At 42.0% G+C, this 27,438-nt stretch overlaps 1 protein-coding gene across 1 annotated transcript; it reads left to right on the forward strand.

Moving 5' to 3' along the window:
- FAM180A (family with sequence similarity 180, member A) lies at positions 1 to 25,875 on the forward strand. Its single transcript, XM_010082889.1, has 3 exons — positions 1 to 174; positions 24,345 to 24,445; positions 25,462 to 25,875. The coding sequence occupies exons 1-3, from the start codon at positions 99 to 101 to the stop codon at positions 25,813 to 25,815; spliced, it is 531 nt and encodes a 176-aa protein (XP_010081191.1). The 5' UTR covers positions 1 to 98; the 3' UTR covers positions 25,816 to 25,875.
- Positions 25,876 to 27,438: the final 1,563 nt, after the last annotated feature.

Below are 27,438 nucleotides of genomic sequence, written 5' to 3' on the forward strand. Positions count from 1 at the left end.
GAAGAGAGGAAAAAGCCATTTATTTATTCTTGAAAAGAAAGTAGGTAGGAAATTAAAAAGCCACTATACAGCTAGACATACGTATTTTAAAGAGAAGGATGCTTTGGAAGACTTTGTTGCTGCTGCTGTTCTATTACAGTGCTCATGCTACTGTGACCCACAGATGGAGCAGAGGTAAGATTTAAACATGAAAAACTATTTAAGAGAAAACTTTGAGTGTGTAGATTTGGTCTGAAATTATGCTCCATTATACATATATATACATATATATACAATTTGTCCCTCTCAACTCTGGAATTCTTTTTCTCCATTAAACAGGTCAGCTAAATAATTGTATAGACAAATAGAAAAATACACATGCACAAGTGCATAAAGGTAAAATTATGTATGTATTCTATTATAATACAAATACATACATAAACTATCCCATGAACTAAAACTACATTGTTTTCTCACTTTTTCCTTTCTCTTGCCTTCTACTTTTTCTCTTGCATTAACAGAAACTATAGATCATGAAACCTTAAAGCAAAAGCCTTTGCAGTCACAAGTGGCAAAATCTTCTGCTCCACCAAGTAGATACCTGGTAATAACATTGTGTGACAGTAACATATGAAATGGTTTGGGATGACTGGATGGCAGAGGAGATGCTGGCTTCAAAGCTAGTGATGAAGTCCTTTCTCCTATGGTATTTGGCACAGGTTCGGTAGCTGCTGGAAGTGGAGAAAGGAAACACCTCCCAAAAGATTTCTTTGGTTCTGATATTGAAACTCACAGATATTTAAAGGAACCGGAGTCTGTTAAAAAACCAAGCATTCAGATGCCCCCCTCCCCACCCCAATCTCCCATGTCTTCCTCATTATAGCTGGTTCCTTTCAAGTCTGCTATTTGGGTTTGGTTTTGATTTTGTAGGGGAGGCAATGGCTGAATGAAACAATGAAGAGCTATGCAATTCTGCTAAGGCTGTATGAATGCTTAATTGTTCCTTACAGTTAGTGGGGGCTCACTGACAGGGCATTGACCTGGGACTCAGAATGGCAGGTTCTTTTCCCAGCTTTTCCATCAGCCTCTTGGTTGATACTGGATGAGTCATTATACCTTCGTGTACCTTACTTTTCTCTTACTATGTAATAGAGATAATGATAATGACACCAACTGTCATGATAAAATTCCTTAATCCTGTAGATAAGAGTTTGTCTTTCCAGGGATGACATATAAAAAGGTGAGGAAACCAGAACTAGCTCTGCTTAGATGAAAAAACCCCAACCCTACCTTTTGGAAGAGTGAGGCCACCCTACCTATGAAATGGGAAAAAAAGCAAAAAGAAAGGGGTTAGCTTCCATGGAATGATCACTATGCAATTTAAGGATGTTCTTCACTTTTGCTAGTACACTTATTTTAACTAAATAACAATAACACAACCCTAAAAGGAATCTATGCAACTGTTAAAGTCAATTTTTAATCATCATGAATATTTAAAATAAAACATCAGAACTCTATTGTGCCTTTTGCAAAAGCAGACTGTTTTCAAGCTGGAAGATCTAGGGCTTGTTTTGGGACACTTCAGAGGGGAGAGAAGATTCATTCCTTGTTGTGATAAGGAGTTCAGTTCTCACAGATTTTGTGTACAGACATCTGCTGAGGAGTAAACTAGATTTCTTCTCCACAGCTGCTGAGACTATTCAGCTCCAAATATGTTTTAGAGGCATGACTCCTTCAACAACAGCTATTTTAGAGAACCTCCACTCCCTTAAACTACCTATGTGTCAGCCCAACCGATCCCATCCTAGTCTGCAGTATCTAGAGGGCCAAAGCACTGTCCTAATTTTTTAATTGCTTAGAAACCTAAGAGGAAATTTGAGTACTGAGGCACGACACACCCTTCTGCACACTCAGAGCTCTTCCCTCCCTCCACAGATGACAACTGACTCTTGTGTGGGCTAAACCTTAGTCATTTGTCTTATTTGTCTCTTGATCTGACTTTTACCATTGAAAAAGCAAAGACAGACCAGCATCTGGTCTGATGGAAATGAAAGACAGATCTGCATATCATCTCCCTGTTGACTAGTATTCCAGATTGTTTACAAAACAGTAGGACAAAGGGTCTTGCTTTAATTACCATCAGTTGTTGTTTGCGATAGAAATGAATAGCCAATATTGGATAAAACAAGGTCTAGCTTTTACCATTTTTTCACTAGGGGGCACTAGGGCAGCCTTGGATGCCCAGCCCTTGAAACCAAGTATTTAAGCTTTGGTCAAGAAAAAAGCCACACGTGAGGAAAGACTAACATACTTGTGCTGACTGGGGAGTGGGAACTCCAGACTGCCACCTCCCTCTTCCCTTTGCTTTGATGAGCATCAATGAATGGGAAAAGAAAGCATTTCTGGCAGGAAAACTGAGCTCAGGTTTGTTTGCTTGTTTGTTTGTTTTTTTACTCCCTCAACTATTTGCATTAAAAATCTCACGCACTCCTCAGCCTGCCTAAATCCAGCTGTAGACATTGGTCCAGAAGTCACAGACAAAGCTTGGTCCCTAGGATGGACATGTTCAGAATAATGAAGAAAAGATCCAGAGTGGTGACAAAATAATTTGCTTGTCATCATCTCAGGTTTCCTTGAGCCTCTTGTAGGCTTAGCTGTATGGTATTACCCTCTTGGATTTTGTAAAGCACCTGTCTAGAGATAAAAGGTAATGTTAGGTCCCTACTGAGTGATATTCCCTATGTGATGGTAGAGGTGAGGTCATATTAATTTCTGAAGTTCCCAAATAAGAATTCCAGATCTTAAGATACATTTTTGCTGGAGAAACCAAGGAAAAAATCCTATTCTTTGACATCAAAAATAAATGAAAAAAACCCATGCAGCTGTGATAATTGGAGACTGTCACTGCTTGCCACCCAGTTGTTTTCATCAAACTGCTCTGATGAGTACCAATACACTGGAGAGCAGAAGTTAGCTTCAGCTCTGCATTATAAGAATTGCCTGTTCCCTGAGGAGAAACCCTAAGGTTTTTTACTTTTTAGCACTTTTCATCTCATCTGACTGTAGTTTATTTGTTGTAAGGGCTTCCTGATGCAAAAAAATGGAACAGAAAAAGCAGCACGTTTGATATGTGGTTGCTCAGGGAGTGAAGGTGCAGTATGATTTCTTGTGGTTGTGGCTTCTTGGACAGTGGGGAAGCAGCTGCAATGGTGAGTTTGCCCCTCAGTGGAGGCTGCAAAAGGAGATGTTGAAAGACGCTAAATAAGAAGGTAAAGCTCTTTTCACCCATCAGGGAGAAAAGGATGTATTAGCTATATAAACACCTCTGAGGTTTCATGCTTTTGGGAATGGCTGTGCTGTGCCTTCCAGACTTCAAAAGCTGTATCATAGTTGCATCCAGATCTATCTGGTCAACATTCATTATTTTGTACCCAGCCTTTAGAGCTCGGTGAAAGTCAAATGGTTGTTCCATAACACCAGGGGAACAGCTTGTTCTCTTTTGAGGCTTTCTGCCGAAGGAATTACTTGGAAGAACAGAAGGCTTGATTTCCTTGATTTCCCCACAACAGTTCAAACTTTTAGTATTTCCTGTAGTGTTGTGGCAACTGAGTTTTTGATTTTGATGGAGCAGCTGCTACATGAACAACTTTTCCAGGCTGCTTCTGCTTGTGGGCTTAGCTACTGCAGGCTGGCAGCTCTTCATTGCCAGGAGAGGGAGGACTATGCAGAAAAGAAATAGGGATTGGCTGTCGCTAGAAAGCCAGCCAGTCCTTTTATAAGGAAGTAGTGTTTAACATATCCTGTACTGTGTCATCATTTGCTGCATTCCAGGTTGCTGGTGACCTTGCCATATGGACAAGGGATGAGTGGCTTGGAGATTAGGGCATGCACTGCATTCCCCCACCTTTTTGACCTTATTTGCCTCTCTTTCCCCGACATCTCTTATTGCATCCTTACAGCCAGGCACTCTCCGAGCAACTTCTGGGATTCGGCCGCTGACAGTAACACTTGTTTGACATTTTTGGTTTGGACAGCATGAGCAAAGGGCATGTGTTCATGCTTGAACACAGCATGCAGTTATAACACAAATGGTCAAACACATATACACATATATCCCCAGTGGGCCTTGAGTATACCAGGTTATGGCCTTGGCTTATTTAGGACATGCTGAGGTTTTCCATGGTCTGGTCCAAGGGTAAAAAGAAATTGCAGTAACTGGCCAGATATGAGAACTTTTTAAAATGCAACATCTACTTAAATTCCTTTAATTTCCATAAAGCCATTGTTATTCAATTCTTAAAATATGTAGTGCAGATAAAACAATGAAAAATACGAAATGTTATGAAACAGAGCCAACTCTGTCTAAGCCTTGCTGTGTAAAGAATATTTCTTATTATGGAGAAAATACAATATTTCCTTTTCTCTGTCTCCCCTGTGATCACTTGGAAAATTGTCCCAACTTCCCTGCTTGTTGTGCCCATTCCAGTGACCTCACTGGACCTGCAAAAGGCTTGATCGATCTGTTCCATAAGTCTGTACCAGTTCCTGGGAGTCCATGTTTGTAGGCTGGAGGCTCTGGGGGTTTATTTGCCTGATGCAAGTTATTATGGCACCAAGTATCACAACTGTACCTGTAAAGAGAGGGAGGCACTACCTGAAGGGCAGTCTGGGATTGAAACTCGGAGGAATTAGCTTTGCAGATGGATGACCTATTTATATACCTATGCTTTTACTTCCTGAATCCTTTGCAAAGAGCTGTGTAAGAGATGAGTATAAATGTATGTCATAGACCTAAAAATAGATCCTTAAAAAACAAATTGTTCTAGAGTATAAGTAGTAGGAAAGAGGCATTAGAAGAATATTTTCTGCCCTTTAAGAAATAAGAAAGCAAAGACAAAAATATGTTTTCAAGAAGTTCTGGAAAAGATTTGAGAATTACTGAACTAAGGAAGCAACTAGGATGCCTGTATGGCACAATGGTGTGTGGAGCAGAGATCACAGACTCAGGGCCAAGGCAAACTGCCTGCCTTGCACGGCGCAGGACAGTGCAGGGACTCTAGCTGGTGTCCCAGCAGTGTAGTAATCACATGCATGGCATGTGTCCAGGGAAATGAGCTCTGCCTTTCAACAGGACTCCCCTGGCTGGACACTGATACGGTCATACTGCTTCTGACTCTGACATCTCTGCCCTGTGCTTTGCTGTGTGGCGCAGCCATGGATTTCCTGTTCCTTGTGACAGATCCCGTGGGCACCAGTCGTGGTGGCAGTCTGAAACGATTAAACTGTTATTGCAGGGAGAGCAGGGAGACGACTGAAGGGGCTGAAAAGGGACTAGTTACTAGTACCTGGGAAAGCTGCTTGATGTTGAGAAAGGTAGCCAGATTATAACAGTTTCTGAATGGATTTTACCTGCACAGGAAAAATATCCAATACTGTAGGGCTGTGACTGTAATCAAAATCCTTTCTAGCATGTCCTGGTTCCCCAAATGCTCCCTTGGGCAAAGACTTAATGAATTTAACCTGTGTACAGGGTGATCCCTGAATCAGAATTCACAGTGGATACTTGAAACTGGAAAACATACAAAGGATGCTTAAAAAAATCAAAGTTTATAACCTCTTCTAGGGCAATGATGCTAAACTGTGATGAGATCAGAGGGAGGATAGATTACAGAAGTTTCCACATTTTAGTTTAGATTACAAATGGATACTGTACTCTATAAAAGCAGTCATGCTGTTAGCAAGGAAGGATCAAAGTGATTCAGAGGCTCTTTTCACCACAGGAAGCAGGCAAAAAAATGGCTAAAACTTACAGCTCATACAGTCATGAACTGGTTGACAGAGTCAAAAATTAAAGAGAAAGCAGCTAAACAATTTTGAGGAAATCTAGGTAAGCAACAAGAGGAAGACACATGAGGTAAAGCTGATTTCTCTCTGATATATGCTAGACTAAGCGAGAACTATAAGCTGAAAGTGGCACCAGTAGAATCTTCTCAGTGATCCCAGTTCCATCCCAGTACTGAGGACTGGCAAGTCAGGAAGACATTTGCCGCTGCTTTGATCAGGTTTTTTTTAGGATTCCTGCATGCTGTAGTGTCCCATCTATTTGCCTCAGTCTCATGTATAGATCTGCTATGGTCTGGATCATTTTGCACAAGGGTCCCCACATCCCAACCAAAATCCAGCTCAGAAACACCTCCTGCCAATCACTCCTTATGCTTTCACATGGAAATAGCTCCCTTCACCTTACTTTTAACAACCACCTCACTGCTCTCAATGCATGCTGTTAAACCAATATTCCATTATAGAAGCAGAGCAGCTCTGTTACAAATGAAATACCTCGTGTGCACATGCAAAGACTGTAGAGCACTCTGAGAGTCTCCTCCTGATCATCTTATACTCAACTGCTGGTCCCAAAGAAGAGACCCCGCTGGTACCTGGCATTATGCAAACACACAGAGTAAAACAAAAAAAAAAATTTCCTTTTCCAAAGAGCTTTCAGTGTAATTAAGAAGAGGAAACGTTAGCATCCCTTTTCATTGTGATGCACAAAGGAATTAAATCACTTGCCCCAGATCTCTTCAAGATGACTGTGTGCATGTAGTCCTCTATGTTGTTAATAGTGGTGATTTTTTTTTAAAATTCTGCTTCTGAAGCACAAAGTGCTTTTCTTGTTTTCTTGGGGTACATCATGAGAGATTCAGAAAGCAGAAAGAAATCCTGTCAGAAGCACTGAATAGTACAATGTCATTGAAAGGAAAGTCAGCAGGTCTTAATGAACATCATCAGGCTCTGATTACTCAAATACTGACAGGCAAGATGTAAATTGCTGAGGTAAAGCACTGAGTGGTGAAGCAATTAACTTTGCACGCAGTGCCTGTTCTCAGGTTCAAGGCAGGGCAGGACCCATAAGACTGTTCTAGGGTGCTGGAGATGAACACTGGTGCTTGCCAACGTGCACAGCCTGCACCCACCTTGAACTGGGGGTCTGCAAAACCATGCACTCTCCCTCTGCACCCTGGTGGCTTTGCTGAAGGGAGTGGAGTCCATCCAAGACACAGAGAAGCTAGCTGGGTACATGGGTACATGGACCTGGCTGCAGCAAAACAGAGAGCTCTGTGAGTGTCAGCTTGAAGTGAATAAAACAGCCTGCTCCTTGCTTTAGCTTTAAAAGCACTGAAATGTGCAAACCAGTACCACTGAAGTCAACGGGAGTTTGCCACTCTCAGAAGTGAGGCCACAATCCCAGCTGTTATCTGGGATTTGGATTCCTGTAGTAACCTTGATTGTTAAAACCTTCCAGCTCAAACGTGTTGTTTGTTGGTTGAAGTGTTTTTCAGCAAAATGGCAAAGCTCATGCAGGTCAGCTACTTGGATATCTGGTGCTAGGAAGCAGAGAAGGAAACATATCAAAGCATCACAAAAAGAAAAAAAAAAGGCAACTTGAGGATAAGCTGCAAATAACACTTGTGGGGAGACACGTAGACAAAAGTCCCCAAGGGGACAGCCATCTATGGGGTTTTCTCTCCCTCTGGAAGGACAGAAAGCAGAGGAAGGGATCCTGTATGCCTGTATTGTCCTTATGTCTCTCATTACCTCAAAATCCTGTTTTATTTGGCTATTGCTATGGCAGCTTTGTGATATATCCCCCACAGCATACTTGCTAATACAGAGACATTAAACTAGCTTGAGTCTGCACCACAAGTCACAGGACTCCCTTGCCTCCTCAGCCACTAACCCTTACCTGCCAACTCTTTTATCCCCCCTGAGGTGCTCCAGGCTGCAGCAAGAGCCTGGCTCCTCTTGTCTCACTATCATGGTCCTTGTGGCAGGCCGAGCTCAGTGCTGGGTGTGAGACTAAGAAGAATCTGAGGAGGAGAAGAGCAGAGTTAACTAAGCTCCAATATTCCCAGTTTCCACAAACATTCCTTTCCTCTGGTGAAAGCTTATGTGGGGCCTTTCCTGGCCCAGTTTGCCGGTTAGGTTTGGCAGCTCCCCAGTTCCCCTGAGAGCGGCACGCATACCACTCATCCTCTGGAAATTCCTCCCCAGCCACAGGGAAACAGGTCACCAGCCAGGAGCCAGGGTCCAAACTTTCTGAGTCTCTCTCCTCTCAGGAGGAGCCAGGTGGGTAGCTGAAAAAAAGTCGCTGAGAAAGGGAAAAAATCAGTTGTTCAAAGCTCAGAGGTTATTTGGGAGGAAATGGGAGAGTGGAAGGGCAACACTGTGCTGCAGTCTCGTGTTCGAGACCTAAATGCACAAAGTCTTCTGTGATGCCTGTGTGACCCCTCCACCCCCTTGCATGGCATGGGTGGAGCAGAACACTGGTCAGATTTTACCTCATTGTGAAGAGAATAAACGGCACCTCACTGAATGCGGCTATCTGCTGCGAGACAGAACATCAGGATTTCATTGCCTCCATGTATTTGGCAGGTGGTGGCATACCCCAAATGGAGCTGATGCTTCTAATCTCTTCTCTGTCTTGGAAAGAGTAAAGACTTTCCAGTCTGGCAGGGCTTATTTGAGCCACAGAGAGGGAAGCAAGAGAGGCAAAGGAAAAAGGCAGAGATGCTGAGAAAGAATAGAGAAAAAGCTGGAGGTCAAAATGGCAAATTGAAGGAAGTAATATGAACGACAGGCAAAGAGGAAGTGAAAGGAAAAGTGTGGAGAGAGAGAGAGAATGTGATAAATGTGGGCTGGAAAGATTAAAGCACACATACGTTTAAGATTAGGGTAGCATTCACCCCTTGTCAGCATGGTATGCATCCCCATTTGAACCCAGCCACCAGAAGATGTCTATCTGTCACAGCTGGTCTTCATCTTATCCATCTGCTCCCCAGGCTCATGGGATGGTTCCATTTCTCTGGAGCTGGCACTGCCTTTTTCTCATGTAAGCAGGACTCGTGATTGCTTCTGGTCCCTACCACCCTCTCATCACACCAAGGTATTGAGATGCACTAGTCTGGGCAATTCACCACCAGTCACAGTATAAAAGTTAAAGTAACTGCCACTGAGTTAGGAATATGTGGAGGTCTCTGAATGTATTTTTTTTGTTGTTTTTTTGTTTTTGTTTTTGTTTTTGTTGCATCCCTTGGAAGTTTCTAAACTACTTAGGTATGAAAAAAGACTCTTCCCACTGCCCAAGAAATAGGCTATTTTATTCCATGGAAGCTGCAAGAAACTATTGGGCTACAGCATTTACCATTAACACCAGTCAAACGTTCCCTTGAACACCAGTCATAGTAACAGTGCCACAACTGCACAAATCTTTGTTTCCCCTTATCAACCACTGGAAGAATGGATCAAGCTCTGCAAGCCCTCAGTTTCCTCCCTGGTTTTCATAATGCTCACAGCTATGACATTGGTTTTTTGTTTATGTCTGACTCTAAAGAAACACAAACTAATTGTTTATAGAATTTATTTATTAAATGTAGATTTTATGTCCGAGGGAACTGTTCATGTCTTAAGCCCCCTCCTGAAATAAAAGACATTTAAGGCATGCCTCATTTTTATTTACTGTAATTGTTCACGGCTTGGCACTGAACAAACTCCATTTCCAGTTAAAGACTACTTGTAGACATCCTAATATAGTACAGCATGTGTTCAGTGAAACCATTCATTTGTCATAGTCGCAGCAACTTCTGGTTTTCTGGGTTGCCATGCCAATTTGGCAGAAAGTTTTGGAAGGCAGCAAGTCTAATGATAAAAACGCATATATTCCTTGTTTTCTTGCTTTCTACCACCAGGGTTTCTAATAAACAAAGCTCAAAGGGGCTAACCTACCTTGACTTGTACTTAGGAAATCCAAAGCTTAGTTGGGTCCTCACAAAGATAAAAGGATAGAAAAGTACCCAAAGATTTTTCCACACTGGGGTGCCCCATAACAGGAATCAGATACAATTAGTTAGGCTCAAATGGTGAAGTGCAATCTGTGACTGCCATGTTGGGCTCTCCAGCAGAAGGAGGATGATAGTATGTCTCTGTTTTCACACAGGATGCCTGGGGAAAGCCAGGGCAAAACATATAGGCAGCACTGTGTCTGAGCTCAGCTCAAAGGGTCCCAATATTGATGAATGGACTACAGATACCAGGTTCCTCTGTCAACACCAAGAAGAGCTCAAATCTGTTTTCTGGCCCAGACCTGGTGCTTTTACCTGTATTATGTAACCCTCCTGCCTTCCTGTACCAGGTCTCTGTCTCTCACTGTGCCCCATCTCTCCCTAAAACCAGCTCTGCTGCACAGAGGGAAGGCAGTAGCCACTTGGCTGAGGTCTGGGCAATGCTGCCTGCGGTGGATGGAGAGAATCCTCCAGGAACACAGGGAGATGGGGATTTAGAAGTTTAGCAGTGGGACTGAGAAAGATGAGGCAGTCGCAAGCTGGCAATCACACAGACTGGGGGCTTGTTTTGCCATGGTGTTTTACTTCTCATGTTCACAGCAGGGAAATGCTCTGGTCTCCAGCTGATTAAGACGTCTGTCTTTAAAGAGTCTGCCTGGTAAATAGCTAAGTGTTACGGATACCATAAGAATCACAGAATCATAGAATCACAGAATGACCCGGGTTGGAAGGGACCTCAGGGATCATGTAGTTCCAACCCCCCTGCCTGGCAGGGCCACCAACATACACATTTACTAGATCAGGTTGCCCAGGGCCCCGTCCAACCTGGCCTTGAACACCTCCAAGGACGGGGCATCCACAACCTCCCTGGGCAGCCTGTTCCAGGGCCTAACCACTCTCCTAGTAAAGAACTTCCCCCTAACATCCAACCTAAATCTTCCCTCCTTCAACTTGTATCCATTTCCCCTAGTCCTGCTATTGTCGGCCCTTTCAAAGAGTTTACTCCCCTCCTGGGTGTAGATTCCCTTCAGGTATTGAAAGGCTGCAATGAGGTCACCCCGCAGCCTTCTCTTCCCCAGGCTGAACAAGCCTAACTCCCTCAGCCTGTCCTCATAGGGGAGGTGCTCCAGCCCCCTGATCGTCTTCGTGGCCCTCCTCTGGACCCTCTCCAAAATCTCTATGTCTTTCTTGTACTGAGGGCTCCACACCTGGACACAGTACTCCAGATGGGGCCTCACAAGAGCCGAGTAGAGAGGGACAATCACCTCCCTATCCCTGCTGACCACCACAAATTGTATTTCCCTAGAAAGACACTCCTTTTCTAGCCAGAAATTGTATTTAGAGAGCAGGCTGTTGGACACTTGCTGGGAATTTCTGGATGTCCTTCAAACCCTGAATGACTAACTGCATGTGCCACAGACTGTCAATCCAGCATGCATCCAGCTATGTCAGCTCTAATCTCTGTGCATGCTGCTCACAGCCAGTGTGGTCCAGCTGATGTGAACTCCAAAGCTGAACAACATATGCATGTATGTCCTCCAAAGGAGCATGCGGGGACTCTTAAGCAAAGAGCTCAGCTTCTACTTGCACAAATTTGTCAGTGAGGTGAAAGTAACCAACTCATCACATCTTAAATACTCTATACCCTTTCCCTCCTTTCTACTTACGTGATCAAAGATGGAAGCATACATCATGTCCAGCTGGCTTTTTAGTCCCATCTACAATGTCCACCAGGAGCTTTTCACTCCTGGTTTAATTCATGCTGCCAAACAAGCTATAAACTGTCAAAGAAGCAAATGTATCTCGCCTGAAGAAAAGCAAATGTATCTCCCCAGATGCCTCCGTACATGAATGCTGCTGACCCCAAGACATTCAGCACCTACTGAATGTCTACCCGCTGAGGTGAAAGAGAGTGCTAGTCCTTACTGTAATTCATTTGGGAGAAGCTACTTGAACATACTGTAGTTTACTTATCTTTTTTCAAAACCCAGTGCATCTCCTTATGGGTGCTTTTGTTGACAAAGTAGTGCATGCATTATTTAAACAAAGTTCTAAATTGTCTTCTAAGTGTTCCTTTCACAACAAACTGGAGCACTCACACCAGTGTCTCTGTAACCCAGTTAAATGGGTCACACCTACTAACCCAGTGTGTCCAAAGAGCTCAGCTATGACAAGCTAGTTTGCATTCTGCTTCATCCTTAGTACCTGTGCACTGATCAGAGGTCAAAACAGAACTTAAAGATTGTCAGGGCTAGCATTTAGAAGTATAAAAACAGAGACAAGTAGTCCCTACCTGATTTTGTGGCCAGGCTAAATGTCAATCAACCCCTGTAAATGATTAATTTGTTGTATTAGTGTGCTCCAGTGTCTCAGACAATGATTACCTCTTAGCTACAGGCCAGAGACCAGTAATAAAACTCCCCTAACTTGACAAAAGGAAGTCATATGAAGACTATAGGAGATGAATATCAGTCACATTCATAACTAGATGATCTCTATGAGCTTTCCTGGGAGATCATAATCACCACCAAGCTGAGGAAGAACTGTCATGAGAGTTATCACGTGACAAAGTCCAGTTTTTGCAAGGAATGTTTCTCTAGGCACAAGACAATGGCTGTCAGATGGACCAAAAGATTTTTAATTATCAGCTTGTAATGACAACCCACAGAGCATATACATGCTGGCAAAACCTTTTCTAAGTAAGGACATTTCTTTATGAAAGCTTCTGAGTGTTTGAATTAGTAAGAAGAAAGACCAAATCCAGGAAAATACAGGCTGAAATTTACAATATCATATGGTATCACAACAGCTTATCTCGTGCTTCTCCACACTAAGTGTCTTCTATACTAGTCCCCACTCACAGAGGGGAGTTAAATCAAAGAATATACTCCCAGATGGTTTCAGTCAGCAACGTTAGAGGCTTTCACTGGAAATCAAGTTTTTCTCCCTTTCTCCAAATTTACTCTTCCTAAGTTTAGAGCATGAGATCATTATTTTTTTTTCCTTAAACATTTACTTAGACTGTTTTCCTGTAAGCTATAATCTATTTTACAAGTTCAGCTCAAAAGACTCCAGAAGAGAATGTATGGTAAGGAAAAATAGCACTGAATCAAACACACGGGACAAACTGGCAGGGTGCTCTTGGGCTGGGAGCCATTGAGAGATTGCATCCATAAGGGCAGGAACTGCAGCAGTGAAAGATGTTGAGATTTGAATTTACATCAATTTCAGGAGCAATTGTCAGGATTTTGTGCCTTTCAGGTCCCACTCCTCACGACAATAAGTCATTTGAGTTACTTTGTTGGCTGTAAGATTTCTGTAAGCCTGAATGTAGCCTTCTCTTCCCTCCTATCCTGAGCACGCCTTTCACAGCACAGAGCTCTCTGTGACCTGGCTGCCCACAAGGCAGCATCACAGGGCTGGACCTGACCAACTCAGGTCATCTGACAATCTCATCCACAGTGTCCAGCTGCCTTTAGCAGTTTTCAACACTCAAGGTTCTGGCAGTGCTTTCTGTATTTAATGGCGAATCCAGTTGTATGATGGTCTCAGCTGTATTTCATCAGATTGTGAAACCTGAAAGATCTAGAAATATTCAGATTTCAGGAGAGCAAGAAATAACAACAAACAGTGGAAAAATGACAGCTTTATAAAATGGAAATCTCTTATGTGTGTTTGCAGAGTGGGAAAGCTGTCTATAAATATAACCCATTTTTGCACTAATTCTTCAGATTTCTTTGCTATGTTTCCAGCAACAGCATCAGTATTGTCTTGGCCCACCATTGCATCTGCACACATTGAAATCCACTAGGTAGATTTTGTGGATTATTATATTTGAGTTCCATTAATTTTTAAATATTTTTTCCATGCAGATGCAGAAATTAACGTAATGGGGACCAGACACTCATGCAGGTGTAAATTTGAAAGAATAGACACCTTCTCACCGTGACCCTCACTCACCACTCCAGGAGAGACATGGTTCCCCTGCTTCTTACCCAGGGATACAGTACAGCTTTTCACCCTTAACATTCTGTTCAGGTGGCAAAACTGCTGTACCAGTCCAGTTCACAAACGTAACTGAATCCATCTTCAGGTCTGAGTTACTTTCTCAGACTTTTTATCTTTACCATCACTACTAGAAAACAAAAAATGTTTTGAAAACGCATTGTCTCAAAAAACCAAAACAAAACAAAACAAAAAAAAAACTAATTTCCTCACAAAAATAAGCCAATACCCCCCTGCTTTTTTTTTGTGTAAGACTGATTTGTATGCTTTCTCCATCAGTACACATTAGTGTCATTAAGAAAACCAGCATCAGGTGCACTGACATTTGGAGCTCAATGAACAGCTGGAAAGGCAGCTGGGGTTTCCCTGTTTTTGAAGAACAAATGAAATCCCAGAGCAGAAGCAGCAGAAAATTGGGGTTTACGTATTCTCCTCCTAACAATTTATTTCAACTTGGATGGAGATTTGAAGCAAAGGGGAAGACAATTCTGGTTCCTTCTAATCTGAAGTCATTATAATGTTTATTCCTCCTCAGTTTTGAGCTGCAATATTGATACTTCATGAGTTTGAGGAATAATTTGTTTCACATGTGTGACACTATATGTGGGTGAGCAGTTTAAACACAAACAAAATAATAATTTGTTATCAGTTCAATAACAGTTCCTAGATCCACCGTCAAACACTTGAATTTACTTGCTAGTTGAAACTATTCACAGATGGCTTAAGTGAATAATTCCAGTGTCCCCACCATTTCTTCTGTTTTTCTTCACCTCAACTGACAGCTCCATGATCTCCATGGGACAGTACCCGTAGGATAAGTCATTACAGCACAATTCAGTCAGCAATAACAAGGTCTGCAGTTCAAACTGGACCTTTGATTCATTTCTCACCATCCAATCTTGGAATAAATTTTAGATATTCTTTGTGCCAGTCTAATTTACTCTGTTAAAAGTTCAGGGGGATGTAAGCATAGAAGGAAAAGAAGTGTTTGGCAGCTAGTGTTCCTGTGGCCAATCCTCACCTAGCAATGACTACACTAGTTGAGGTGACCGTCTACAGAAAGGAGCCCATGAGCTTAGTGGTTAGATCAAGGGTGTGTAGGCATGAGTACGGGCTTCTGTTTTTCCTAATCAGGGCTGATGTCCATCCTTATGTCATCCAGGAATTGGAATCATCACCAAATGTCCTAAGAGCAGTAGGACCACACTCGTGCTGGGAGTTTCTCACACACAGGAGAGCTGCTGGCGTAGCAGCTGCAGCGGGGAGTAAGGCAGCTAAATCTCCCAGTCTTTTTTTGGTTTGCTTTTTCCCTTCATTCATGACCAGCCAGATCCCTGGCTTGGCTCACAAAGCAGTGTCGGCACAAAGGGAAGGAGGGAGAGCCTGACTCGGGGGCAGGAGTGCGGGACTGCCCCTTACAGCTGCAGCTGTGATTAGGTCAGCCTCAGTAAAACCCTAGATACACAGTTGCTTTTGCCTGCCAGGAAACCAAGGAAGCCCAACTGAAAAAGAAAGTACCACACAATATAAAAAGGCTGTTAACTACTCGACACCTCTCCTCTGTGCTCAGTGTCTCAGCTCTGCGCAAATATGTACCCCAGAGGTGGTGCAGGGCTGGACCCACCCCTTTGGGATCTGTGGTGTTAAAATCAAAAGGGCAGAGAACTGGAGAGACAGACATGGTTTTGGAGGGTTTTCCTTTCAGAGTAACAATAGCATGATGCATAGAGCTTTTGAAGCGGCTGGAGCTCTCTCTTTTCCTGCAGAGCAGAGCTCTGATTTCCATTGCTCTCACTCCACTGTTCAACAGGAGAGTCATCCACTTCACCCTGCTCCTAGGGTCCTTCCCCACAGCTCAGTACTGAAACACCAACAGCCTACTGCATTTCTTCCCTTCCTCCCTCCCTCCCTCCTTTCTCTGTTCCTTACTGGGAGAAATGGAAGTGTATTGGATCATCATTATATCGCTTCACTTGTTAATTTCTAAAAAACATTTTCAAATGTATTTCAGTAAGACTGCTTTGTGTCTTCCCCTTGCACAAGGGCTGTTGGCGAAAAGTTCTTGTGAGCAATGGGACACAGATAGGGAAGGGGAGGTGATCCTTCAATGAAGACAGGGATATAAAGCACTGATTCATTTCCCACATCTGCCTGAAATTTCCTGTATTACCAAAATTGCTTATTGCCTCTGTATTAGGTCCGTGGAACAGGGTTGATATTTCCTTTCTTTATTGTTGCCTTTCACTTATATAGTGTTCACCATAGCCTATCATCAGTTCCTGGTAATACGGCAGTAAACTGAAAGGCATTTCACTTACTTCTTTCTTTCAGTTTCTCTGTGTGTGTTTTTTCTCTCCATGCCTTCTGTGGCAACTTTACTCCAGCACGTTAAAGGCCTCTCTTGGTTGACTGCGCCTTTTTTTTGTGATCAGAAATAATTCCAGTTAGGAACCCCCTTTTTACATCCAAGGGAAGAAAAAAATAACATAGCATACATTGCTTGAGGCTGGGAAGAGGTGAAAAAGCTGCATAATGGAAGTTCCATATGAGGGAATAATTTCTCAGACTGTATTAGTTAGTTGCTGCTAGTCTTATCTTTGAAACCATATTATTTAAATCATAAAAGAAAAAATATCCTCTGCCTCTCACAATCACAGTGTCAGATGCACCATTTCCTTCTCAAGCAATATCCATTTCTCTAAACATAAAGTTTTTTTGATCTTTCTAATACACCTTTACATTTCTTACTCATGCCAAGTAGCTAGAAAGGCTATTACCACTATAGTTTTATATAGAAACCCTGTTGCATGTTAATATAATCTAACACATCTCAGGATATTTATGAAGCACAGAAGTATAGGTTGGAGTGGGTTCTGCTTTAAGGAACTGAGACCCCCTTTCAGAGTATGTGTATTTCTTAAAAATAAAATAAATTATAAAATGTAACTAAAAAAATTGATTAGGTGATGAACTAAGGAATTGAAAACAAATTTTATTAATTCTAGGTGGTTTAAACTGTTGTGGTTTTTTTTTTTTTTTCTTTTCCTAAGAACAGTGTTGCCTGTTGCCAGCTTTTGTACAGAGATATACTTCCTACATCCTTGTTGACTAAACCGAGACTTTCAATATGGAGCCATTTTTGTTTTAACTATTCTAATTATAACTAAATAAGAGACAAATATCTATTCTCACCTTTATCCAACAAGCAGGAATAAAGAGAGATCACTGTCACTATTAATTTTGGTCTTAGGAGCTAAGATAGCAAGGATATGGAACAGAAAGTAAAAAGAGGCAAATTCTCTTGGTAGCTGCTTTTAAAAATGTGCAGTTCATGTTGATTTGTAATTAAACTGTCTTCTCCATCTCACTGCTATGTTCTCCTAAGGGGCATTGGGATTTAATCTCCCGATAATAGAGATTTAAATGCATTAAAGTTGGAATGCACAAGCCTTTGCATTGCACTTGTTGTCATGGGAGCTACTTATGTGAGTAACTGCAATTCCAGATACAAGTTTCAGAAGCTAGCCTATAGCACTTCAGTGTTTTTTCCTTGTCTTTCCAGGGTTTTGTGTGTGTTTCCCTTATTTTATTCCTCTTATTCTTTCTCTGTCTTCCCACACTTTCAGTTTCTCCTGAGCTAGGGCAAATTGTTCAATCATTTCTAATATAGCAGTTTTGATACAGTAAAGCAAAACCTCAGGAAGCATAGATGAGCTATGCCTGAGAACACTCCATCACAGGGCTGGCCAGTCAAAGCTTGGGTTCTGCCCTGGTAGAGATTGCAGGCCTATGGTAGTACAAGTACTTTGCAAATGGTGAACAAGCATATTTCTGGGGATGAGGCAAGTACAGGACAAGAAGGGTGGGATTACTATGCATAAAACCTGTTCATTGCTTATTAACACTGCACTTCTTGTGATTTACATTACTACTTTCACTGCTCACCACACACCTCTCACAGGTCAACCCCACTTCAGCATGGAGGAAGCAATGCTTCTGGTACCAGGATCTGCGGCAGGCACAAAGCAGATAGTTTTTCAGGGCAGCAAAATATTTAGTGACTTTGATTGATTGCAGGATGATAAGGAAAGGTACTTCACAGTTAGCCTGAGGCAGTAAACTGGGGATAGTGAATTGTTACTCTAGCAATGGAGCAACTCAGCGTAAGGACCCACCGTGTCATCTGACAGAAATAAAACTCTTTACGTATAAAAAATACTTCTGGGCTGGTTGTAAATCCTCATAAGCAAGGTCATCTAAGAGGAATGCAAAAAAAAAAAAAAAAACCTTTACCAAGGGTATGCAAACTTTAAGACTTATGTCCTCTTCTGCATGATCAAGGAGAAATGTAGAGACTGTCTTCAAAACAATACTTCCCATACACTGTTAAAGAAAATCTTCTCGTGAGCATTTCAGGCATCTTACCTAAGATCCAAAGCAACAATGACTTCTCGAAACTGCCCAGCAGTCTCTGCAACAAAACAGGTTCAGACAGAGCAGACCACTCACAATTTTTGTATGGCATTATAATGGCTGCTGAGGCCACCTATGCAGTCACCTTGTGGACAGTGCTGAGTTCACTTGCTTTGGAAAATGCTGGAATTCATCTTGAAGGGTCATCTTCATCTTTCAAAAAAAATCAGTGCTAGTGCAAAAAATGTTTTTCAGGTTATCAACAAATGTCTTCTCATGACAGGAGCCTCTGGATGTGCTGAGATCCATTTAGTGCAAATTCCAGGCAGGTTAAAGAAAAATGTTCTGACACAAGGAAAATTTCCAGCTCTCTAGTGTAACCACCATATGCTCCAGGCTAACTAACAGCAAGCTTAAAAGGGTTATGCATCTGGCCCAGGAGATGGCTTTTTCGACTCCTGCAGAAGCTGGCATCCAAAAAAAACCCAAAGGCTGAGCACAGACATGGATTTTTTTAATTTGCTCTTCTAGCCATATGATGTTTAGGCTAGGGAAAACCTCACACCACTGGAGTATAATTCAAATGCTGTTTCTCAAGGCTTGTTATAGGACAAAACAAAACAGCAATGGCCAATTAATTTATAAAAATATTGTTCTACATACTTTACCATGCCTTCATGAACAATAACCTATAAAATTTTACATTCTCATTTCCTTTAATTTAAGGAGCAGCATGCGTATTTGTTTCCATGCACAAATGCACTCACAGCACTGAATTTGTAGTAAACACTTCTATTCCCTGCTTTACCAATAAGATAAAGCCAAATAGGGAGAAATTGCTGTCGTTATAATTTGGGATGCATTAACTTCTTTCTGTTGAGGTCTAGGAGTCCTGACTTCAAAAGCTTTGAGCAGGAAAGGGAAACTTTCGCTGTGAGAGAGCAAGCTGGATGTACTGCTGAGCTTCTAACAGTTTCTCGCTACTAAGGGGTGGTTGTGAGCTTGCAGTAAAAAGACAGCTGTGGTGGTCTGAGAGGATATGGCTTTTCAGAGTCCTATTAATCCTCCTTACAACTGATGACAAACACATAAAGCAGTTTCAGAGATGGCTTTTCCTTTTCAGATCCATCACTGAACAGAAACTGCTGCTGCCTGTGCAACTGCTCCCTTCCTTGCACTCCCAGAAATAGGGGGCTGGTCCCAAGAAGTCAGTGACTGAATTTGGTTTATAGGACAACTATAGCCAGGACACTGTTTTTCCCAATGCCAACAGGCAAATCTGCCTTTCTTTGCTTGCAAGAAGTCACGAGCTTTGGCCCACAAGTCCTTCTTTTTCCTCTTCTCCTCCTGTCCTTCATTAAAGGGGTCCCACTGGAGCAATGAGATAGCCCTTTTCCATGCCTCTGAAGTCAATCAAAATAATTCCTACTGAGTCATGACCCCAGTTAAACTGTGTGCATGTCCTGGAGCCCTGGGGAGCTGTACATGCTTTAGAGAAATGGCCTGTGCAGGGTCTCATTCATGCTCTTTGCTTCATACCTTTTAATAGGAGAAGAAAAGGGCATTGATAATGCAAAAATAACTGAGTACTCCTACAGCTATGCTCTGTACTTATTGAGCAAAAACATCACAGGCAGCAATTGGGAAATCATGGAGTGTAGACTGGAAAGCAAAACTAAACATCTGTATCCTTGTCAGTGAAACTGCACGGAAAACCTGGGAGAGGATCACGAATGTTTACCAGGTGGCTAATGAGGTCCAGAAAATTCTAGCACAGTTCTTAAAAAAGATGAAAGCATCTTTAAAATAAAGCTCCTGTCAGCCTCAGGTGTGATGTTATGTTTAAACCATAAAGAAATTTCTTACCTGTCATGAGGTAAATAGTTAGAAGCAGGCCAACGAGCTGGGAACCATGGTAGTCCTTAAGGAGAAGAGGAGTTGAGCCAACAGAGCTGTAGGAGACTGGACAGACTCGGGCAGTGAGTGGTGCAGAAAACAGGGACTCCTGCACCATATTTTGACAGGCACTTTCAGCCACCCTTAAGACTAGACTTCTTGGCTGTCCACCATCTTCAGGTACAAGAAGTGTTAGGCTCAGGGCACAGGAAGAGGCCATTCAGGGTCAGGCAGGTGGGCTGGGAGTGGGTGGCTGCACTTGGTCACGCTGCTACCATCCACCTCTAGCCCTGAGGCCTCAGTGGGCAGCGAGGGAAGTCAGATCAGGCAGCATTCCTAAGGCCCCTATGAAGAAGGATTTGGAAGAGGATGAGCCTGGTAGTACATAGATACATAATAGAAAATGTTTTCAGTAAGGATAATCAAAACCTTATTTTCCCTACCTCATCTCTGTGGATATAAGCTTTCTGTTATGTGACTCTTCAGCCCTTAGGACAGAAGCACCCACATCTCAGTTGGAGATGTCTTTACACATTTGTAAGAGAAGTAAAAACAATAAATCAATCAGAGACTCTCCACTGACTTCAGAGATCACTGGGTGGGCTTTCTCTGTCAATACTGATTAAGGATCTCTTCTCCTATGACATTCACAGCTACTGACATTGAAACTAATTGGCTGCAACATCACCATAAAATGACGCACATTGCTCTGCATCTTGCTCTGAAATAATTGCTTGATAGCTTTACAGGGAACTCCCTTGGGGAAGAAAACAGTAAAGAGATGGTAAGTCACAGCAATACTCCTCTGCTGTTCTTTGATACTGCCCAGCTAACTCATGTCAGAGATGGAAGTAAATGAAGAAGTAAAATCAGCAGAAAAGTTTCAAGTTAAATTTGTCATCACTAAATGCAGAAACTGGGTGCAAATCTTTGTCTGTCTCAGCTTTTGTGCTTAACTTGTACGTGTGTTAAGTCAGTGTAGTGAAAATCAGATAATGTTTGCTCTAAATGCTCACACCATCTGGGAGGAACTTGTGGATTGACGGAGAGGACTGTGTAGGGAGTGATGGTGGAAGGATTTGGCTACTGTGCAGGAAGAGAAAGAAAGGGAATGACTGAAATACAACGTGGATCAGGAAAAGCAGATCACCATGACTAATACAAATGAGCTTTGAAAGAGTTTCTGAGAGTGTCTAATAACTATAACAAAGTTTGATACGTTTCGGGAAAAAGATAATGGGATCAGGGAGTCAGAGCTAGCCTAGTCCCTACAGAGGATCGTATGCTTCTGATATGCATACAGAGTCCTTTCTTACAACATAGCAGCTCATGCTCTTATTCCTCTGAATCTCCTAGCATAATCTGTGTTATCCTGGGAAGTGCTGGGTAGAAAAAACTCAGCTGCTTTCAGAGGCATTATCCATGATTCAGCAAGTGGGTCACTACTAAACCAATAATACGGAATTAATTTTTGTGTGGGTCCTTCTCTGAGATTTTTCTGGGTGAACAGTAATGGGCTGAACCTGATGACTCCTAGCTCAGCTCCATGGTAGGAATCTGCAGCTGGCCTTAAAGCTAAAAGCGATCCATGTGATGATAATAAGCATGACAGTACTGAAACAAGATGCCACAGACACCATAGCTCAGGGAGCATTTGAGATGTAAGCCATCTGTATATGTAGAGGTACTCTGCACTCTGAGGCTGTTCCCACTAAAAGGACATCTAAAAGAGATAAAAATGAATCGTCATCATTATGGACTGGATTTCTGCCAGCTGCTTAGTAATTAGAGTTTTAATTGCCTGATAGTAAAAGTTTTAATTACTCAGCAATTAGTGCATGAAGTTTCAAGTGCTTCACATGCACTCAATTGCATTCTCCAATTGCCAAAAGCAAAAGATGGAGTAGCTCCAGTGTGTCTCAATAAAGATCTGAGCAAGAGGGGTGAACATCAGTGATGGAGCAGCAGCAGAAAATGGGTATAGCCCCAGTAGACAGTGGTCAGCCAAGCAAATACTCTTGCAAAGCAGAACGTGCAGGTGGCTTGTGACCTTTCCCAAACTCGTCGTGTCCTCGGCTGGGCCAGACAAGATGCTCAGGTGGTAAAAGCATTGTGATGGGGAAAGCCTGCTGCAGAAACCAAGTCCTTTTCAACACCTTCTTTCGTTTACTGGATGCATTCATTCCTTCAGGCTTTTACTCACTTAACCTGAAAGTACTGTTCAATACTTTAAACAAGTTTTAATCTAAACTCACGTCGATTCAATACGAAGCACCTAACACTGTACGTCTTACCAAAATGCCTGTTATCCCTCACTGTAGGATGCATTTGCAGTTAGTATTCAGCTGCAGTATGTTTATTGCAATTTAACAAACTATCTTATCTGTGCTGTATGCCCTAGCTAATTCAAGACCAAAATACCCTTTGCTGGGTCAAGCAATATATACCTGGTATTATTCCAATTAATTTTCCTTATGCCAGATAGTAGAGGTTCTAATTAACCAAATCTCTGAGGGCCTGGTTTCTTTCTCCTTGTGTTACTAGAATTTAAATGTCATTAAGTCAAACTTTAACAAAGTCAACAGTTGGCAACAGCCCAGGAAACATGACAATATTTAGGCTACAGAGTCTAGAAGGAAATGCATATTTGTGATCTTCTTGGATAGCCAAAGAAACAAATTGTCTGAGGAACCAGGTAGTCAGAGATCAGGGACAACTTTTCCATAAAATAATTGCAGTTGTTCCAGATGGGGTTTTTTTGCATGCCAGCATGCCCAGCAGAAAGAGCTTTAAATGACATTCATATTTTCTACAGACAGCATGCAAAATTCATCACAAGAACTTTGGCAAAAACAAATTGATCTAGGAAAAATATTTCATGGGAAAAAAATCTGGTAGACAGAGGGTGGGATTAAAGTTTTCAGAAACTCAAAATAAGCTGCATGTTCTATTAAATGTTACTCATAATTGTCGAACTCTAAATTTTAAGGGGGAAATCATAATGCCTTTCAAAAGGTTGAGGTTTTTTTTGCTTTTTTTTTAAACCAATTTCCAAATTTATCTATTGGTAAGCAACAGTTAAAGTTGGGAAGTGAAGTTTATGAGGAAATGTACTGATAGTCGGAGAAGCACAGCTTTAATAAAAATTTCCTATTCCTGAGTATTTGAAAAAAATCCAACTAATCCTAAGTATGGTTACCTAAACATCAACATCTAAGTCTCTTACACATAACGTCAAACAAAACAGGGTTTTCCCCCTCTACTCTGAAAGGAACTTACATCTTTTCATAATACCTAGTTACCTGGTCAGTAGTCTACTTAGTAACTCAAAGCATTTATGTGGTCTGTAATGTAGCATCAGATGTTTTCTATACTCCGATTTGTACAGGTCATTGACTACACAAGCACTCTACCTCACTGAGCTGCTGAGTTCAGTGACTATACATAACTTTTCTGTCTCATTTCCCTGAGACAATATCTGTAGTACACTTCACAGAGGTAAATAAATACCTGATCATAGTGGACTTTGTTGTTTCTACCTATAAAACTGTGAAATATTGAAGTCATAATAAATTCATATTCACCTCATTGAATGTAGCTGTTTTGTCTAAGCTGGTAACAGGTTCAATGAATAGATATAGGCATTTCCAAAGGGAGAATCACTCCTTCCAGACACATATGCCCAGGACAGATGAGGTGATCTACTGTCTGGAGGAGCTGTGTCTGTCAACTAAGGAGAGATTAACTTTTAGACAGTTGAAACCAGCAGAAATGTAGGGTCTTAGAACCGTGACAGTAGGAGAATGGCCTGAAGAAGGTAGGCTGTGTTGAGGGTCAGTGTTAGTTTCCCGTTGCAAAGCCAGGAGAAGAATAGTGTCTATAATACAGTTATCATTATTATGCTGTACACCATGGCTGCACCTCAGAGTCCCAGGCTTGGATTATAAACCGCTCTGTGTTAGACACAGCATAGATGGATACAGGACAAACAGCTAGCCTCCATCCCTAGTAGATTATAGTCAAAGCACCTCCATCCCTAGTAGATTATAGTCAAAGCAGTCCATGCTGCCCATTTTATTTACAGTGAGAAGTCATACTGTACGGTAAGCCTTTGCAACACACAGTACTTTGGTTGAATCTGCTATTGAAAAGTGCTTCCTCTTTTCGATGTTTGCCACCCTATATAACCTCTCTTCTCCCATTTTTATTTTCCAGCTATGCTTTTCCCAGCTGCTCAGCGATTCAAGAGGTCCTCAGCCGCCTTCCTTAACCCAGTGCTACAAAACTCACTGGAAGATGTGGTCCTGCTTTATGAGGTTCAGTATGTGGGAGCAGATGGTACCTTATGTCCTAACTAAGACTGGGGTTACTGTCCATACTGGGGTTATCCATTATCTGTCTTCATGTCACTCTTACTCATCCCAGCAGTAAACCCATTGCTGAGTATGTAATAGCTCACCAGAAAGGAGGGAACAGACATGTATGTGACAAACTCAGCTCTTTCAGCACTTAAAGCAGGCAGCAGTTGCCTGCAGTACCTCAAACGTGGGTTCTATCTCACTGACAGGCAAAGTGAAAACCAGAGCAAATGGCTTTCTACTGAAAGCAACTTTCTTCCGGAACAGTTACGTATGAACAACACAATGCATTTAAATTCTTTGGTCAAAGTCTCAGTCCCAAATTATTTGTTCAAAGCAATAAAGCCACAAGTATCAGTCCTTGCAAAGTAATCCCAAGGGCATGACTGCTTCACTTCAAAATAATTCAGGTCCCCTCTTTCACAGCAGTGGACACTGCAGATGTCAGTCACAGTCTGGAACAGTGTCATACAGTTGCCTGAGGGAAAGTGTCCCACCGGAAGAATGTGCATGGGTCAAATCGACCTAGCCCACACCTTGATAAACTAGAATTGGATATCCAAACAAGGAAGATGGGCTGGGAAGCCACTGCTGTGCTCTCTCACACAGAGCTAGGCCAGCACTGCTATCCCTGGCAGGGTAGAGAGCCTTTCCTAGTTGTGCTGCTCTCTCCACCTCTTTAGTCCCCATGTGATACCAGCAGCAACCCATGCCTGTTTTGGACAACAGAAAACTACCTGCTTTTTCCTTTTCCTCTTTCATTTCCCCATAGCCTGCCTCTAATTTTCCCAGGTAGGTAACACAGGAGTCCAATGTTCACACAGAGACTTTCTGGGCTACCCCACCTCCAGCCATTGCAATGAGAGTTTTTTCTCCATTTGACCTAAAGTAAAGAGCTAAGGACATTCACATTTACTCTGCCTCGAGTCTCTTGGAGAAGATAAATAGCTTTCTGTGTTCTGATTTTGTACCAGTTTCTTTTAGCTGAGCTTGACATTGACAAAGGTCAGAGGATCTCCATCAAAGATGAGGAGCTTGCTTCACTGAGGAAGGCTGCTGAGTTTGACACCATCTGCAATGAGATTATCCCCAAGAGCATCACAGAGATCCGCAGGCTGAGTAGCAGGCTGTCTTCCTACCCACGGGTCCTCAAGAAAGAAGACTTTGAAAGGACAGTGCTGACCATGGTCTACACAGCCTACAGAGCTGCTCAGTCCCAGGGGCACCAGAAAGACATTTGGGTTGAATCCTTTGTCAGTCTTTACAAAGCCCTGAAGCACGACTTGATGTTGCCATACAGCAAAGAGACATCATCATGGGAGACTTGATGCAACGGCAACTCAGCCAACTCTTCTGGTTGATAAGGGACACGTAGCATGTCCTGAACTTTATTCTGTAAAGAGTTTAGTAGCCTGCTTCATGAAAGATTATTTGTTTTCAAGCTCCCTCTTGTGGAATCCACTTTATAGTTCCACGTTAAATGGGGAAAAAAAGTTATATTCAGTCGTGGGAATCTGATTTTTGTGCTGGCTTGGAGGCATATTCTATGACAGTCAAAGAAGGCAGTCTGGTGTACCAGACAGACATGGCCTTGTTTCATCCTCTGGGTTTCCCATAAGCAATACATAACTATACTGTGCTTATTGTCACATATCTGGGTGTATGTACTGGAGAATGCTGCTTTCTTAGCTGGAAAAGCAAGTTCATATTTTGGCTGGTCAGTAAAACAATATTATAAAGAGTTTCAATGGCCCTCTGTAAAAGGAAGATGTTTCATAACTGTCAGCCTTCAGAAATTATGCCAAATATTATTCATTCCAAATATTCTTGTAAATAAGCACTGTCTGATTCACTTCATTTGGCTGAGCCAGTTTTTAATTGCAATGACATTTGCAGAAGACAAAGAGCATTGTGAACACCAGCAGCAAACAATGCCTGTGAACATATTCCCTGATTCCTAGATCTGTGCTCCGAAACAGTCTGCAATGATTCTTTCATTATTTGCACATGACTTTGCTTCTGCTCCTTGTTTTTTGAAGGGAACTTGGAATTGTCCTCAGCAGAAACGAAAGCAAGACAAATGGCCTGTTTAGTTTAATGATGATACATTTTTCCTTGGTCTTGCACTTGAACACAGGTCATCCATGCTTCAGAATCCTCCTGAGGCAAGGGAGGAAGGTGCATTAAAACATACCTGGTGCTGAATTTAGCAGTGTGGTTCATTTTTGATGGTAAATTATACATTCACTTGTGTTTATGTGTGAGCATGTTTATGCATGTGTGTGCATGTAAGCGCTGAGTACATGGAAGAATCCTAACTTGTTTAATCAGAGAAAAATTGCATCTGATCACTTAGCAGAAAAGGCCATTCACCAATCCAGTGGTGGGAATTATGAATTTGGGAGCAGTGGAAAAGCAGTACTTTTTACAGCAGAAATTGTTTGTAGAAATAGTGCAACTGATTCATATAAACTGCAAAAAAATCATGGACAGAAAATGGACAGAAAAAGGAGATATATCTTGTCAGATAGATGATTAGCAATGAAAAATACACACTCCTATAAAGCAAATCCCCTGATTTTTGTGAACAATTTATACGAATGTTGTTTCTCTATTAGTATTAGAGGTGCTTCTACTTCCAGAGCATGGGAAAACAGCTGAACATTTATTTCATCCTTTCGTACCAATACTCTCTATCTCTCTATTTGCATAATATCTCAAGGAGACAGTCCCAAATCACAAATCTCTGAGGTTGTAAAAGAGAATTGAGGATTGCAGCCCCAGTTCTGAATCATGTTTAACTGCTTTGCATCACTTGAGTAAAAGGAATGAACTCTTCCGTGTCCCTTAACAGGGATACTCCAGTGACCGGAGCTGAAAAAACCCATCCAGCACCATGTTGCTGCAGCAAACAGCGCAAGCAGTCAGAGCACCACTGGGTTTGGCAATCA

This window comes from Pterocles gutturalis, unplaced genomic scaffold, assembly GCF_000699245.1.
Source record: "Pterocles gutturalis isolate BGI_N339 unplaced genomic scaffold, ASM69924v1 scaffold6105, whole genome shotgun sequence".
NCBI lineage: Eukaryota > Metazoa > Chordata > Aves > Pterocliformes > Pteroclidae > Pterocles > Pterocles gutturalis.

What these genes read in the sequence shown, in the direction of transcription:
- FAM180A (XM_010082889.1), top strand. Translation starts at nt 99, where the DNA reads ATGCTTTGGAAGACTTTGTTGCTGCTGCTGTTCTATTACAGTGCTCAT. An exon ending in GACCCACAGATGGAGCAGAG is followed by an intron (nt 175 to 24,344) that starts GTAAGATTTAAA and finishes TTTATTTTCCAG; the next exon opens with CTATGCTTTTCCCAGCTGCT. An exon ending in ATGTGGTCCTGCTTTATGAG is followed by an intron (nt 24,446 to 25,461) that starts GTTCAGTATGTG and finishes ATTTTGTACCAG; the next exon opens with TTTCTTTTAGCTGAGCTTGA.